We start from the raw sequence: 16,372 nt of genomic DNA, 5'->3' as shown, positions 1-16,372 counted from the left end.
AGCTCTATACTGTATTTAAAAATGAAGCAATAACTGTTTAGTCAATGAAATTTTTATGAAGAATATTTAAAATTCAAGTATTTTCCTGTAGAGAGGAAGACCAGGAGAAGCTGATACTTTAACAGCCTTCTCCCAGAGCTATTTTCTTGCCACAAATATTAACCTTACACACTATGACTAAAATATTTGAACCTCAGAATAAGTAATGCAACAATCCATCAGTGGTTTCTAATGCCACAGCTCATAGACAAGTTGCTGTTTAAATGCAAGCAAAAATTGTGAAACCACACAGTGTACTTGCTACTGTTGCTCATGGACTAGGAATGAAACTCCAGACATCCACTCAAACTCACACAGAAACTTCATTAACTTTTATAATTAACTTACTGGAAAACATCCGGGCCAAAGACTGCAGCTAAAGAACTTGCTGACCAAACTTCTTCATGATGTGATGCCACGTTAGCCAAAAACTTACACAGGAACTTTAACAAACTGTAATTAACAGGTGGAAGCTGCTGCAAGTGGAACCTCAGCTTTCTTCCAAACTCATCTTCATTATTGTAATCTGAAAAAAGAATAAAAATATTTAATCACAAATAAGATATCTGCTTTTTTATATTCAATATCGATCAGCTTTTTCTCTGACAATAATTACTTCTGAAATATATCTAGTGTGGTCAAACCACAGCCTAAAATGTCAGAACTGACTTGCATTTGTTCAAGAATTTCCACCATATTCTCCTCTGGGAAATCCAGTCAGTATTTTTCAGCACATTTTCCCCAATGAAAACTCACTCAAGTTTCTGATTTCATGGGACAAACTCCTCTGTATGTTTCTGTTATGTAACAATTGCTTTTTAGAAGAGCTCTGGAGACACCAACAGCTCCAGAGACAGGCAGCAAACCTCAATCTAGTCAAGTTGTTCTATCAGACCAGCTCTTTGACACTTTAAAAGCATCCCATCTCACCACTCTTCTTGCTTTTATAATACTTAGCTGATAAACCCAAATGCAATCATCTTCACACAGGCTTAGCTTGGAGCTTGTTGAGACAATTTCAGATCTGAAAAAGGGTCACCATAAAACCTCTTCATTCTCACCCCACTTCACTCCATCGTTCATCAGAATATCTCCCTGTAAATCTCATTTGCTGCATCATCAGCCTCACAGGCAACAAGGTTCAAAGAGTTTACAACTGTCTGTACCTAACTGAGAAATTACATTTATAGGAAAAGAAACGTCAGGGAAAAGCAAAATGGGAGAAAAATTGATAGAGAGATACCTCACCCCTTCTTTCTCAGACACTTGAAAACTCTTCTGAGATCAGTTAGAAAGGGAAAAGTATGTCTGAGGGTGATGAGCCATCACTCTGCCTCTCCAGATGAGAGAGCTGAGACATCCTAGTCCTTAATATCAAAGCAGAGAGTGAGTAAATTCCCTGTTGTATAAGCACAGTAACACCAAGCAGTAACTGCACAGATTTCACTTGCTCAGTCAGTCAACATTTACAGCAGCTGAATTCAGGCAACCAGGCACAGGAAAATAGTCTCAACACAGGAACTCAGTAAAATTAGTATCTTATTGTTAGTTTCTACTGCAGAAATGAGTATTGGAAACAGAACAGAAAAAAAATACTTTAAGAAGGACTTTCACCATGTAGACCTTGAAAATGAAAGGAAGAGGGAGGTGATAGTCAGACCACCTTGCACACACCCCATGTTCTGTCTAACCAACCTATCCTGAAATTTAAGTTCTAAACAACAACCAGAGTCTAAAAAGCAGAACATTCTTACCTCCACCTGAAGCCCTCTGACACTAAAGCTGGGCACACACCTCTGGGACAGGTGGCCTTGAGCAATGGGGTCAAATCCACACTTCAATTACCAAAATGACCTGTCTTTGAGGAGACACCTGCAGGTAATGGGCCTGTAATGATTTATACAGGCCACACCTTGTTGCATCACTACTTGTTTTGAGAGCTAAGCCTGACCTAACAATATAAAGGACAGCTGAAGAAGGGGAAGACCAGAACTAACATATGGATCATCCACAATTACCACCTTCTGCACTTCTGTAAGAAATTCCTCCTAAAATGCAGCTGGTTATGTAATTCTGGAACCAACTGAGCCATATCTATCAAACAGCCAAACCCAATTAAAGAAAACCAGGATATTCAGGAGAGGAAAATGAAGCAGCTTCACTGGTGCAGAGGATGCTCCAGTTTAGCACTTGGTGAATACAGAGTATCAGCACATGAAAACTCTGCTGAACCTACTCCTCCTACAACCAATTCCCACTTCAAACAAACAGAACTATCACAAGCACCATCAAATTCTTATCAGGAATAAACTTAACAACAGGAAATTAAATGGAACAAAAATGTGTCTTACAAAGCCAAAAAAGCCCAGCACTTGAACAGAAGTTCTGAACTGACACTGGAACAGGAGCAGGAACAACACTCCTGCTGCAGGGACACAACCAGGGCTGGACCCTTGGTGGACGTTCCTGCTTGTAATAGCCAAGTCATGAACCAATTCCAACATCACTCAACACAGCAGAGGCCAAAAGGCCCAGGAGGGTGGATATGGAGACACAAGCTGGGAATTGGTAAAGAAAATAACTGTGCCATATGGGTGTCAGTTTGAAAGGGCAAGTTTTTGCAGTATAAGAAAAAACATATTTAGCAATAACAATATGCTGGTGACAGGTGGTTTTGTCCTCCTACAAATGAATTTTAAGCTGAAAACAATTCACAGTGGGAGAGCAAATATGAGTATGGGACTTGAGATCCCTTTTCCACTATACAAAACTTTTAAGTGCCACAAAAACACGGACAGAGTAAGTGAAATTGAGAGGAAATAAGGGAGAAGCAAAGACATTCCTGAAGGGAAGTTCTGGCCAGGTGGGGGTTGGTCTCTTCTCCCAGGCACTCAGCAATAGGACAAGGGGCCACGATGGGCTCAAGCTCTGCCAGGGGAAATTGAAGTTGAAGAGCAGAAAAAAATTCTTTCCAGAGAGAGTGCTGAGGCATTGGAATGGGCTGCCCAGAGAGGGGGTGGACTCCCCATCCCTGGAGGTTTTGAAACAGCTTGGCCGTGGCACTGAGTGCCATGATCTGGTAAAGGGACTGGAGTTGGACCAAGGGTTGGACTTGATGATCTCAGAGGGCTTTTCCAACCCAGTCAATTCTGTGATTCTATGGATGTGGCACTGAGTGAGAATCCACCACATCTTGATCCAACCCTACTGTGATCACCAGCCCAGGGCACTCCCAGGGCTGGTGATCACAGTGGGGTTGGACCAAGGGTTGGACTTGACGATCTTGGAGGTCTTTTCCAACCCAATCCATTCTATGATTCCCTGGTACTTCCAAAGCATCAGTGGTGGGAAATTGTCCAACAGCTTTGATTCCAGTGTGTGACACTTCGACCAGTGTTCCAGCATTCCCACTCAGGAACATGGAATATTCAGAACTAACCAGCAGGACTCATGGCAGCCTCTCCATTTTCCTCCATGACAGATAAACCCTGCCTTTGAACCCTGACTGAGCTCCCTAAAAAGACCAATTTATTGGGGGTTTATGCTTAGAAAAGGCCTCCTGATACACACATTATTACACAGAGCACCAAAGACACCCACCCTAGTGCCACTACAAATCCCAACTCAATACTGGGTTTTACTCTTAAAATCACAAAATACAAACACCAAATCAAAAATGGTTGTTACCTTGAGAAAGCTGCATCAAATGTGTGTGCAAACTGCCTGGGATAACTGGCTCTGGAAGTTCTTGAAGAAAAACTCTAAGAAGGCTGATGGCTGAGGGTACATCTGCCTCTTTAACCAGGTCCACATCTTCTCCATTATCGTATCGCTGCCGAAGCCACTCCACTGTCTCAGCATTCCCATTGACTTGGAAAAGTCCTTCTTGTTCCAGACCCCCTGAGGCAGAAAAGAAGTTGCAGAAATGAAGTTTTAGATCCAATACAGGCAAGTGTACCAGAAAGAAATAGTGATAATCAGATCTGCACAGCTCTCACACTGAGGGGAACACTTTATGGAGCAGCTTTGCAAGACTTCCAGCAGTCTTTTCCCAACACACACATTCTCATGCCCAGTTAACAATAAAATAACAAGGTAAATGTGAGCAGTTCCTAAACCACAGCAGTTCTTACGAGGTGCCCTGCTGAGCTTACTGCCTTACTCTGGGCTAGAAAACATAACAATCAGACAGAACAGGAGGAGTAAAGAAATGAAACATCACCAAAAAACCCAAAACAGCCAAATCACATCCAATTAGTACTCTTCAAAACCCCCAATCTATTCTAATCTAGAAGGAGCCTGGATCAAACTGTCACAAAGAACAGTTCAGTGCATGGTTGAAGTCCAGCAAGGCAGTACATACCATGTTCCTCAATGTAGTCCACGACATGGCGGACTATGAATGGAACCTCATTGTCAGGTTGCCCTTCTTGCTGCAGCTCATCAAGTGGAATTCCAAATATTTTGTTAGCAAGAACAGAGTTGCAGTTACTCAAGGAAGGGGAGGAGCTCTTCCTCATATCTTTTTGCAGCCAAAAATCAAAGCTGTCTTTTCTGTCAAAGAAATGGAATTAAAACCAAGAAACACAGTTCAGTGTATGCTGTTGAAAGCACTGACCTGTAACACAGTCTGTTTTAATTGTGAAATGCAAATATTCTCCAGTTTGTCTCCAGCAGTTCACTGATCTAATGAACATTTCTGTAATGACTCCAATCACAGCTAACTCAACTAATGACTGTCACTGAGGTGTTCTGTCCAGGACTGACAAGAACACACAGAGCAACAAAGGAAATGCAGAAAATTCTGGTTACAACATTGCTAATAAAGCTCTAAGGTACTTTGGGAAAGGTGGGTTCCTCAGCACCTTTTCTAACAGCATTCAGGCTTTCAGAACTCAACACAAAAGCCTCTCAACAGGAAGTGAAACCAGTGGATGACACCAAACTCAAACCCCAAGTTTCAGTTACATGAAATGATTAATTATCGTGATACACAACAGCACTGCAATCAACTTCTAATGTATTTGGCATTTTCTGGTCTACATAATAAAGTTTCAAATACCTGCATCAAATTAAAAGTTCTACTGAACATAAAACCCCCAAAACTAGTTTCCAGATGCTCAGTGATGCTATTCTTGTATCAAGCTTTTACTTCCAAGTCTTTGCTTGATAAAGGATCTGGACAGATAAAGGTATCACTGTCAGTCACTCAGTTAAACTGTGATCCTGTCAAAACCAAAATATTTCTACTAGCAAAGTAAACACTGTCCCATCAATATAAACATAAAAAGAAAAAAAAATACTTGTTTAAATGCAAGTAGTCACTTCCATAGAGGCTGACACAGAAAACATGAAGTACGTGCTGTTAGTCAAAGCACTGAAACCAAACAAATCCTCTGTTCATTTCTGGATAAATTTTAATAGATTAGGCATCTTGAAATCCACACTTTCTTTTTGTATTCCAGTAAAATAATTTAAGAAACCCACCTCAGAGTACTTAAACAGCAGAGTTTGAAAAACACTTTCTGCGCCAGCTGCCCTCACTGACCAAGCATTCTTTTGTCATTTATGGTTGTTTAAGATTATGGCAAAAGATCAGCCTGTAGTTCCTCATTGAAGAATAGCAGAACTCGATCAGTACTTCAGCAGTTAATCTGAAAATAAGGAAAATATTATTAGACCATAAAGTTTTCAACAGTTTTAAACTCAGTCACAAGTCGAAACATCACATTTGAGGAATTCCTGTCAAGTCATCAGTTTCTTGTTCTGAACAGGAAAGCATAAAAGACCCACATTAGCTCAGCTCAGGACAGAGCACCCAAAACAGCAAAGCCCTTTTTTCACTCAGGAGTTAACCAAACCTGAAGTGAAAGTCAGCACGGGGCATCCAAGTGTTAACAATTAAGAAATAATTTGCAGACTCATTCAATCCTCTTCCAAAGAATCAAGGAGCATTAAGTAGGTTAGACACAAGTGTTTTAGAGTACCTACCACACTGAAATATTTAATGGCTGTAAATTTTTTAAAAGTATCTGAAGCACTGATTTAATACAGCATCTTAAAACTGCAAGACCAAAACCAAAGTTCTAACTGAGTCACCCAGTTTCAGCAGCACTGATGGTCTTGTCTAGGAAGTTGATTACGTGTCGCAACTGCCGGATCAAAGTCCAAGAGATCATCAGATCTTGATACAGGCAGCAACTCCCCCCAAGTCACATTCCACAGAAACACCCACACTTTTGCCACCTTTCATTTTGCATCCAGATTAGGTGGACATTTTTCATGTTCTCAGCTCTCGATACAGCTACAAACCACAGCAATAGCTTTGATAATGTTCTGTGGGATCAAAAATTTACATTGCAGCCTCCTGGCACAGAGCAGCTGATATGAAGTCCAGAATCAAAAGGCACCTCAGCCCTTTGATCTCACTCATCACCTGGTCCCAGTGTACTCAACAACTGGGTAAAAGCAGCTTGTGACACACACACAACACACCCCACCAAAAACAGACAATAAAAAGGCTCTTCACAACTTTAAAGTTTATGTACCACACAGAATCACAGACTATTCTGAGTTGGAAGGACCCACAAGGATCATCAAAAGTCCAACCCTTAAGTCAATGGCCCACATAGGGAATTGAACCCGTGACCTTTGGTGTTACTACAACCAAGTTTTAACCAACTGAGCTGACCTCAGGGTCTGAAACCTTCTGTTTCATAACTGGAGATTGATACGATGGACTGAGACAAGGACCCTCCCTCTCTGTGCTCCCCCACACCAGCCCTTGCTGCTCTTCCACATCAGAACAAATCAGCTCCAGCCTGCCCTTCAAAGCCCTCAGAGCCCATCCCTCTCACTGCCCAAATAACGACAACAGGAATCCAGAGTCCTTCCAAGAGTTTGCACAAAGCAGTTTTCCTGCTCCCAATCCTCCCAAACTGCACCCACAGCTGGGGGAGCTGGTCATGAGCTCTGTACAAGACTCCTTCAACCTCCTCAGTATTTTCTTGCATTGAGGCCTAGACGAAGAAATATGTTATCAGGGTTGTTTGCACCCAGAGCTCCCACCTGAGGCAATGGTGCTTACAACTGTTAAGTAACATTTTAACAACTGCTTTTCAATTATTTGATGAAGAATTCAAAGAATTCACAGACTATTTTGAGTTGGAAGGGACTCACAAGGACCACTGAGTCCAACTCTCAAATCATTGGTCCACACAGGGGATTGAACCCATGACCTTGGCATTATTGCAACCAAGTATTAACCAACTGAGCTCATCTCAGGCTTAAAGGTGTTTAAACTATTATTGTAAGCAACACTGACCAATATTCTCTCCTGCTCTTTGCCTTCTGTCTCTGTCTATTGTCTTGTATTACACACAGATTGTAAATCTGTTGTGTGTCACACAAGTGAATCCTGGTCTGAGATCACAATTCCAGGTGAGCTGGCAACAGAAAATAAAGGGTTGTATTGCAGTCAACAGGTTTTAATTTTTTGTTTGTTTGCAGGGTTTTCTTAACCAATCATGTTCAAATCTGATATTGTGCAGTCTTGGCTACTAAAAGATCCTGCCAGATACCCACAGTGAGGCAGCTGCAATTCATGGCTCTCCTGTCATTTATGAAGGTTTCCTGTATGTTTTGATGTACTCAGTGGAACTCAACACAATCAATCCCAATATATCATGCAAATTTTAAAACATGAAGATGCACAAAGTCTATTTTCTCAGGTCAGCCTGTCCACAATAAATGAGAAATCTCACTCTGACCAACTCTGGGGTTGAGGGCAGAAAACCTTTGATGGATCTGCCACACCAAACAAAACTTCAAAACAAACCTCACCTAACAGGGAGACCAAATTAGAAGTAACCACTTCTTTATAATTCAGCACCAAATGAACACTCTTGAGGTGCAGCTTTGCCAGCAGAGGTAACTCTGCTCAGTTTGCTGAAGGCTCAGCCACTGTCAGTCAGCAGGTGCTGCAGACAAACAGCTGCCTGAACATTAATTTCATTCAGGAGACATGAAAACAAAGAAAAAAAGACAGACTTCTATTTGAACTGGCTTGGCAAGGTAACAATGAAGCTGAAACAGCCTGGTTGTCTCATTGTTAGAGCAAAACCGGATTTACAATCCCAGCTTATACTTTAAACAACGGTTTATATGGCTTATCATCACCTGGAATAATTAGTGAAAGCCTCATTTTCACCCTCTCACACACACTTATACACACCTATAAAGGCAACAGTTTATTTTCAGAGCATTTAAGTCTCTTCCCTTTTAGTTCAGGCTGTGGGATGATCTTCACAAACTATGATACAATGCATCTGGTATTTACCAAGTCTAGAAAAATCTGGAAACTCTAAAAAAAGTTATTCAACTTCCGGCAAGTTTTATTTCCTGCTGTTTCCAACATTGTAAAACTGTTAATAATTAAACATCATATCACCACTTGTTATATGGATCAAAAGCTTTGCCACTTGCCCTGCCCTGACTCAGGAAGAGCAGCATTTCAGTGCAGACATGTAGGAAAACTGGGACACGATACGTGACCTTCAGGACTATTTCTGGAGTCTTTTACAAATACTAAATATTGCTGTGCAGTTTTTTTACTTTTTTTGCCATGATCAAACATCTCAGAAAACAGGAACTGACCCATTCAGCCAACTATCCCTACTTTTGTCCATACTGTCCTGATCCTTTTGAACATGTGCTTCCCTTTCCCAAGCTCGCAAGCCAAAGGCTCTGCAAGTCTTACCAAGAAAATAAAGTTGCAACAAAAAAACCCCAAGTCAAACTAAACCAAAAACACACACACACACACACACACACACACACACACACACACACACACACAAACACACACACACAAACACACACACACAAACACACACACACAAACACACACACACAAAAACACACACACAAAAACACACACACAAAAACACACACACAAAAACACACACACAAAAACACACACACAAAAACACACACACAAAAACACACACACAAAAACACACACACAAAAACACACACACAAAAACACACACACAAAAACACACACACAAAAACACACACACAAAAACACACACACAAAAACACACACACAAAAACACACACACAAAAACACACACACAAAAACACACACACAAAAACACACACAAAAAAACCACACAAAAAAACCACACAAAAAAACCACACAAAAAAACACACAAAAAACACACAAAAAACCAGAAAACCAAAAAAACCCCAAAAAACCCCAAAACAACCCCAAAACCCAAAAAGCCCAAAACCCAAAAAAAAAACCAAAAAACCAAACCCCAAAAAACCAAACCCCAAAAAACCAAACCCCAAAAAACCAAACCCCAAAAAACCAAACCCCAAAAAACCAAACCCCAAAAAACAAAATCCCAAAAAACAAAATCCCAGAAAACAAAATCCCAAAAAACAAAATCCCAAAAACCCCAAAACCAAAAAACCAAAACCAAAAAACCAAAACCAAAAAACCAAAAACCAAAAAAAGAAACAAACAGAAAAACCAAAAAACCACCAAAAACAAAAAACCAAAATCAAAACCAAACAAAAAAAAAAACAAACACACACAAAAGAAAACCAATCAGGTTATTTTTTTATCATAAATTTTCTAGTTGCATCCTTCTCAATCTCCTTCCTCTCCTCATTACTACAACATTTAAAAACATCCCTAAGCTACCATCATGTCCTACCAAACTTAAACACAGAAAACTATAAATACACTGTATTATAGCCACATATTAAGCCACAATTTTACAAGGGGCTGAACAAACCATTCTGTGTCCTTTGCACCATGTTGAGCCCAGGCATGTCACATGAGGGTAAAACCCCAGTTTTGTTCTGTACTGAGGATTTCTGTGCTCTCACACGTTTTTAAAAAAAAGTTTTGTTGTGTTTTGGGGTTTTCATCAAGGCAAGTTCTTCACAGGGTCTGCTGGGAAAGCAGCACCATGAGCTTCACTTGCCAACAGAATGGCATTCACTCATCTGGGCAATTAAAGAATTCACCCCCACACAGAAAATGCCAGGACAGAAAACAGGGAATATGGGGCTAATTGTTAATATTTGACAATACTTATGAAAACTTGCATTTAGTTCAGCTTTTATGTTACTGACTGAACTACAAACAACACACGGGTGTCACTTTAAATTAAAGTCCTCGGGGTTCCACCACCTTTCCTGAAAACAAAGGAATGAAGCAACAAGTAAAAATAAGGAAAGGTTGCAAACAAACTGTGCCATAGGAACAAAAACATTAATTCTGCCTGTAGAACTTCTGCCACAGGTCCAACTATTCAAGCAATTCCTTTTATTTGCTTGTTCTATCTAGCAAGAAATTCAAATTGTCTCTGAAGCCAAACCCAAGATAAGAGGGAGCTGCTGCTCTGCTCGACTTTTAACATGTTATTTCGTGGCATTAGCAGACACTGCCAGTGGTTTTTTTGTAAGACCTATAAAATAAATGGTAAATTTAGTATTTTAAAGGTAAGAAAAAAGTGTCACAGGGCAACAAAAAGTCCTGCCCCTGTTGCTCAGGAAATACACCTCAAGTTTTTCAGCTTTCTGAGCCCGCAGTGCTGTGACCCAGCGAGCCACCCACACGCTGCACTCTGGGTGCTGAAAGTCACATAGACCAAGAGGATCAACATCCACAGAATCCCAGACTAGTCTGAGCTGGATGGGACCCACAAGGACCATCGAGTCCAACTCTTCAGTCAATGGCCCACACAGGGGATTGAACCCATGACCTTGGTGTTATTACAACCAAGTTTTAACCAATTTCCTTTGCTACAATACAAGGAGGTTTATTTACAAGTAAAATCCCACAGAAAACACTCTAGTGTCTCAAAGCTCATCATTTCTTACCCTATATTTGATACAAACAACATATTATGTTCCTTATATGACTTACAACTAGACAAAATCTGTGCTGTCCCCTGGATGTCTGTAGCAAACTTATTGTTAAATCAAAATAAAGAATGAAGTTTTTTCCTAAGTTTGAAATCATGGAGTGGATTGGGTTGGAAGAGACCTCCGAGATCATCAATCCAACCCTTGATTCAACCCCACTGTGATCACCAGCCCAGGGCATGGAGTGCCCTGGGCTGGTGATCACAGTAGGGTTGGATCAAGACATGGTTGGATCAAGACATGGTGGATTCTCACTCAGTGCCACATCCATAGAATCACAGAATCATAGAATTGATTGGGTTGGAAAAGACCTCCGAGATCATCAAGTCCAACCCTTGGTCCAACTCCAGTCCCTTTACCAGATCATGGCACTCAGTGCCACGGCCAATCTCAGTTTAAAAAACCTCCAGGGATGGGGAATCCACCCCCTCTCTGGGCAGCCCATTCCAATCCCTGAGCACTCTCTCTGTAAGGAATTTTTTTCTGCTCTCCCACTTCAATTTCCCCTGGCAGAGCTTGAGCCCATCGTGCCCCCTTGTCCTATTGCTGAGTGCCTGGGAAATGTCCAAAGTTGTAACAGATGTCAGGAATTTCTAAATGATGGCCAAAACTTAGGACAGATGCCAGGTTGGAATCACAGACTCTCCTCATGCAATGACATCACCAGAGCCAATGCCAGGTGTGAGCAAGAGGCTTCCCCAGGAACACTCGTGTAGCAGCTCATTGTAGAACACACAGACCACTTGGCAACTGCTGTTCTACACACTATTTCATTTATGTTTCTAAAAAATGGCAACCAGTGCTCTTCTCCTTCCTTTTAAGTTTCATCAAGATAAAAGGAAACTGACTTTTTGTTAATGTTGGGTCAGGACAGTGCCAGTTGTCACTGACTGGTTTTTATACTCAAATTACTGTCGGCATTCCCAGTGGATGAATTGCTTTTGGGGAAAGGAGCTTTTGCTCAGCTGATTTTCAGCTTCTGTTCAGCTAACAAGTGAAAACAGAGTATTTTGCTCGTTTGAATTAACCCAGTCAAAATTGCAAAGTTGGGCAGGTGAGGGAAGGGACAGGCCTTGGAGGAAAGACAAACTGAAAAATAACCCCACAAACAAACAGAACAACAGAACACTCCACAAACCCAGGGCAGAGAAAAGGACAAACACTTGTCTCAAGAGCACAGCTGAAAGCACGCAGAGCTGTGCAAGTGCTTGAATGTGAAGAGACACAGAACAGCCTCCATGCAAAAAGAACAATCACATCTAAGTACTCATCAATAATTTGAGTAGTCAAAAGAAAAATTATTGAAAATAAAAGTTTCAAAACTAGCAAGATTAGCTTAAAATAGATTCTTAAAGCAAGATTTCTTCTTTGTGACTATCAGTGAAATCAGTTGTTGAGAGTATTTTAGGCACAAGTCTGGACTAGCAAATCACAGAATCCCAGACTATTCTGAGTTGGAAGGGACTCACAAGGACCATCGAGTCCAACTCTTAAGTCAATGGCCCACACAGGGGATTGAACCCATGACCTTGGTGTTATTACAACCAAGTTGTAACCAGCTGAGCTCATCTCAGGGTCTAAATCAAACAAATGGACTCAGTTATTATTTTAAATTTAACAAGCTGCTCTTAAGAACACAAACCCCATTCCCATAAAGGCATAATGTTTGAAATTAAGTATAACTACAGAATGTAACTTGCAGTGTTGAAGGAAACCATGTTGGAAGAAATGCCTTCTCAAGCAGATGTGACTTCCCTGCTCCCTTCATTTCTCACTGCAGTCACCAACTCTGCACTGCCCTGTTTGCTCTCTGGTATGAGCTCGTTGCAGGTTTGCTCACAATCACACAAGGAGCCAGCAGAAGCATGAACACCAGCTCTTTAATTAATTAATTACTTGCCTGTATATGCCTTCACATGTACATTCACACACACTAAACCTCAACTCCTTTGCCACCAGCACTTCTGAGATGGCCCCAGGAACCACCCAACAAACACTGGCCATGATGATGTGCTGGTTTAAAGGAAACCAGTGGGAGAAACGAACCCAGCTCAAGAGAGACCACAAGTCAGAATCACAATTCACTAAAAAGATTACAATAAACACAATGATACAGAGAAAAAACTGGTTTTAACCCACAAAACCAGCTGCACAACCCAGCCCCCTGGGGCACAAACAGAGTGGTGTTGGTTGGCCTTGTGTGCACAGTGAAAGGAAAGGGCAACCGCCTGGTGAGGACGATGGTCAAGGTTGGCAGTCACAGTCCTGCTGAGGCTCTGGTCCTCCTCTGCATCCACCCTGAGATAGCCCAGTTGGTTAAAACTTGGCTGTAATAATGCCAAGGTCATGGGTTCAATCCCCTCTATAGGCCATTGACTTAAGAGTTGGACCCAATGATCCTTGAGAGTCCCTTCCAACTCAGAATAGTCTGTGATCTGCAGAAAAGTGGTACCAGAAGTCCCTCAACCCAAAGATTATTCATGCTCAGGTTCAGGTGGGAATGACCAGTACCTCCCCCAGGGCAGGGAGTTTCACAGTGGGTGATTTATCTCTTTAAGTCATGGGATATTTTTGGAATCTCTGATGGTCCTTCCAGCTGCCTGTTGTGCCAGTCCCCGTTGGCCCACTGGCAGAGATGGCCCCTCAGGTGGGTGAGAAGGTGTTGGTGCCTCCCCAGAGGGGAGTTACCACAGCTGAGTCACTGCGAGAAGGCAGAATCATCGAATTGATTGGGCTGGAAAGACCTCCGAGATCATCAAGTCCAACCCTTGGTCCAACTCCAGTCCCTTTACCAGATCATGGCACTCAGTGCCACGGCCAAGCTCACCTTAAAAACCTCCAGGGATGGGGAATCCACCCCCTCTCTGGGCAGCCCATTCCAATCCCTGAGCACTCTCTCTGCAAAGAATTCTTTTCTGCTCTCCAACTTCAATTTCCCCTGGCAGAGCTTGAGCCCATCGTGCCCCCTTGTCCTATTGCTGAGTGCCTGGGAGAAGGGACCAACCCCCACCTGGCCAGAACTTCCCTTCAGGCAGTTCCAGACAGTGCTGAGGTCACCTCTGAGCCTCCTCTTCTCCAGGCTAAACACCCCCAGCTCCCTCAGCCTCTCCCCACAGGGCTTGTGCTCCAGTCCCTTCTCCAGCCTCGTTGCTCTTCTCTTCTCAGTTGGGTTGGAAGAAACCTCTGAGATCACCAAGTCCAACCCTCGATCCAACTCTGTGCCCTGGGCTGGTGATCACAGTGGGGTTGGATCAAGACATGTTGGATTCTCTGTTCCTGGAGGTGTTTAAGAGGACACTCAGTGCCACATCCAGTCCCTTCTCCAGCCTCGTTGCTCTTCTCTGGACCCACTCCAGCCCCTCAATCTCTTTCCTGAATGAGGGGCCCAGAACTGAACACTCCTCTGTGTCACAGGGTTCTTTAACACCCAGTCTGTATCCTGAGGGATCAGTTGTGCCCTGGGCACGATCCATTACCAACAGTCCATCAGAGATAACACAGATGGTGTAGAACACTGTTTAAGTTGTGCCCACATAGTGATAAACTGGTTCCAGCCCCTGTAACTAGGACAACTGACAGAGCACATCAAAACATAAAATAACAGAGCATAAGATTTAGTAGGATGCAATTAGAATTCGATTTGTTTCCTGGAAATGCAGTAGCAAGTCTAATTTACAAATGAGAACAATTTAAATTAAGCCTTTACGTCCTTACCAGAGAAAAAAGCCACAAAACATCTCATGAAAGCTCCTCTGGAAAAGATATTACTACAAGTAATAGAATTTTGGATTTTTTTTTAATTTTCAACCATGATACTGATTAGTATTTATTTTTCAATCAGTAAAGTTTAGTCTACAATTTCAGATGACAAAACCTGAGCACTCTGTCTCTGACAAAGCCCATCATCAAACAGATCACATCTATTAGTAAATCCTCAAATATACTGACTATTTTAAGTAACATTCTAAAACAATTCTATGTTAAAAGCACAAGCTGAGGGATCACAAAACATTAGCTGGTATGATATGCAAAAATAATGTTTTATATTCACTTACTAGATAAAATCCAAAGTCTTTTTAACAGCATTACAGCAACTCCTTCTCCAACTACATTGTAGAAGAGGAATGAAATCAAACCATCAGCGACACCAGAAAAAGTGGCTGTTTGCTCAGTGCCTCACACCCACCAGCACACACTGCCAGATCTGCTGCCAATGCACATGTGCAGAATTATAAAGAAACTTCCTGCTCGCACAGATCCCATCACATTCTTAACAACAGTAGTTAATAAATAAAAAGGCTTTTGTATCTTGTGTAACAGCTAATTATAGTCATCCTACTTGCCACCCTGCAGTGCAAAGCTCTGCTCCCCCAGCCACACACAGAATTGCCTCTGCATCAGATAATACACAATTTAAGTGCAGGGGCATTATAAAAGTACAGAAAGGCAAGAGACAGGAAGAAATTATCAGTAAAGTCATGGAGCTCGAGAGGGTCATGCTATAAAACCAAAGCAGTTCAACAACTGGCTCTGCTGTTAGAACAGACTTTGGAACAGAAGTCAAGCGACCTCAGAGGTACCAAAAAAGCAAACTATAAATATATAATGCACTTAATCCATTATAGATAAGTTATTGTATTACATACATTTATCATCGGCTTGTTTCCCCCTGACAAACAGGTAAGCAGAAATACACACTGGAGCTCAGCAGGTTACAAAACGATTACACAGCCCATTATTCCCTCTCCAAACGCTGCCAGTGCCACAACCAGGAGCAGGTGCCTCCAAAGTCATGGACAGGCTCGGCATCCCCACGGCAGAAATGAGACATTGCAGTGAGGAGTTCAAAGAGTCATTGAACTGAATGACAGAACTGAACTGCAAGGGAAGAAGGGGAAACAAAAAAACAACAAAAAGAGAGGAGGGTACTGAGGGCTCCTCCACAACCAATTCCTGTCGCAACTTGACTATGACCAAATTTGAAGACATCGCCAGAATCATAAGGTTAAAAATTATATTGCAAACTAAAATTAAGTAAGGTGGTTACATTACAAGACAACAAAAGATTTCATTAAATGAGAAGTTCAGCAAAAAGGGGAGAAAACCTTTCAAACAAAAAAAGAGTATAAAGGAAGAAATAATCATATTGGTAAGATTCCAGCTCTCACCTTTTCAGTTTTGTCCATGTATTATCACCCTATACAGCCGAGCAGATTTTAATCCTGAACACACTGCAGGGAACACCCAACAGAAGAGGCACATGAAGAGACCAGAACCCGGACAGTCAATGCGGGGCTCCCACCAGACTCTGCCCCACCCAAACGTCCCTACAAATGTCCACACAGTGAAGAAAATAAAAACCATTTAAACCTCTCAATAGAAAAAAAGC

The 16,372-nt window shown here is 41.8% G+C and overlaps 1 protein-coding gene across 8 annotated transcripts in view; it reads right to left on the bottom strand.

Moving 5' to 3' along the window:
- Positions 1–16,372, bottom strand: part of FAM13B (family with sequence similarity 13 member B) — a 51,587-nt gene that overhangs the window by 32,090 nt on the left and 3,125 nt on the right. For 6 of the 8 annotated variants that reach the window (XM_071570595.1, XM_071570601.1, XM_071570600.1 and 3 more), the window contains exons 2-5: positions 5,527–5,693; positions 4,403–4,593; positions 3,727–3,939; positions 388–565 (exon numbers count right to left, since the gene is read on the bottom strand). In XM_071570595.1, coding sequence (XP_071426696.1) covers positions 388–565; positions 3,727–3,939; positions 4,403–4,559 — 548 coding nt within the window. In that variant the 5' untranslated portion in view covers positions 4,560–4,593; positions 5,527–5,693. Of the gene's footprint in view, positions 1–387; positions 566–3,726; positions 3,940–4,402; positions 4,594–5,526; positions 5,694–6,030; positions 6,051–15,038; positions 15,139–16,372 lie in introns of those variants that run through there. The other 2 variants (XM_071570596.1, XM_071570599.1) reach the window with 2 other exon arrangements.

Source organism: Pithys albifrons, chromosome 15, assembly GCF_047495875.1.
Source record: "Pithys albifrons albifrons isolate INPA30051 chromosome 15, PitAlb_v1, whole genome shotgun sequence".
In the NCBI taxonomy this organism is placed as follows: domain Eukaryota; kingdom Metazoa; phylum Chordata; class Aves; order Passeriformes; family Thamnophilidae; genus Pithys; species Pithys albifrons.
The sequence above is the reverse complement of the archived record's forward strand: the minus strand, read 5'-3'. Positions and strand labels throughout refer to the sequence as shown.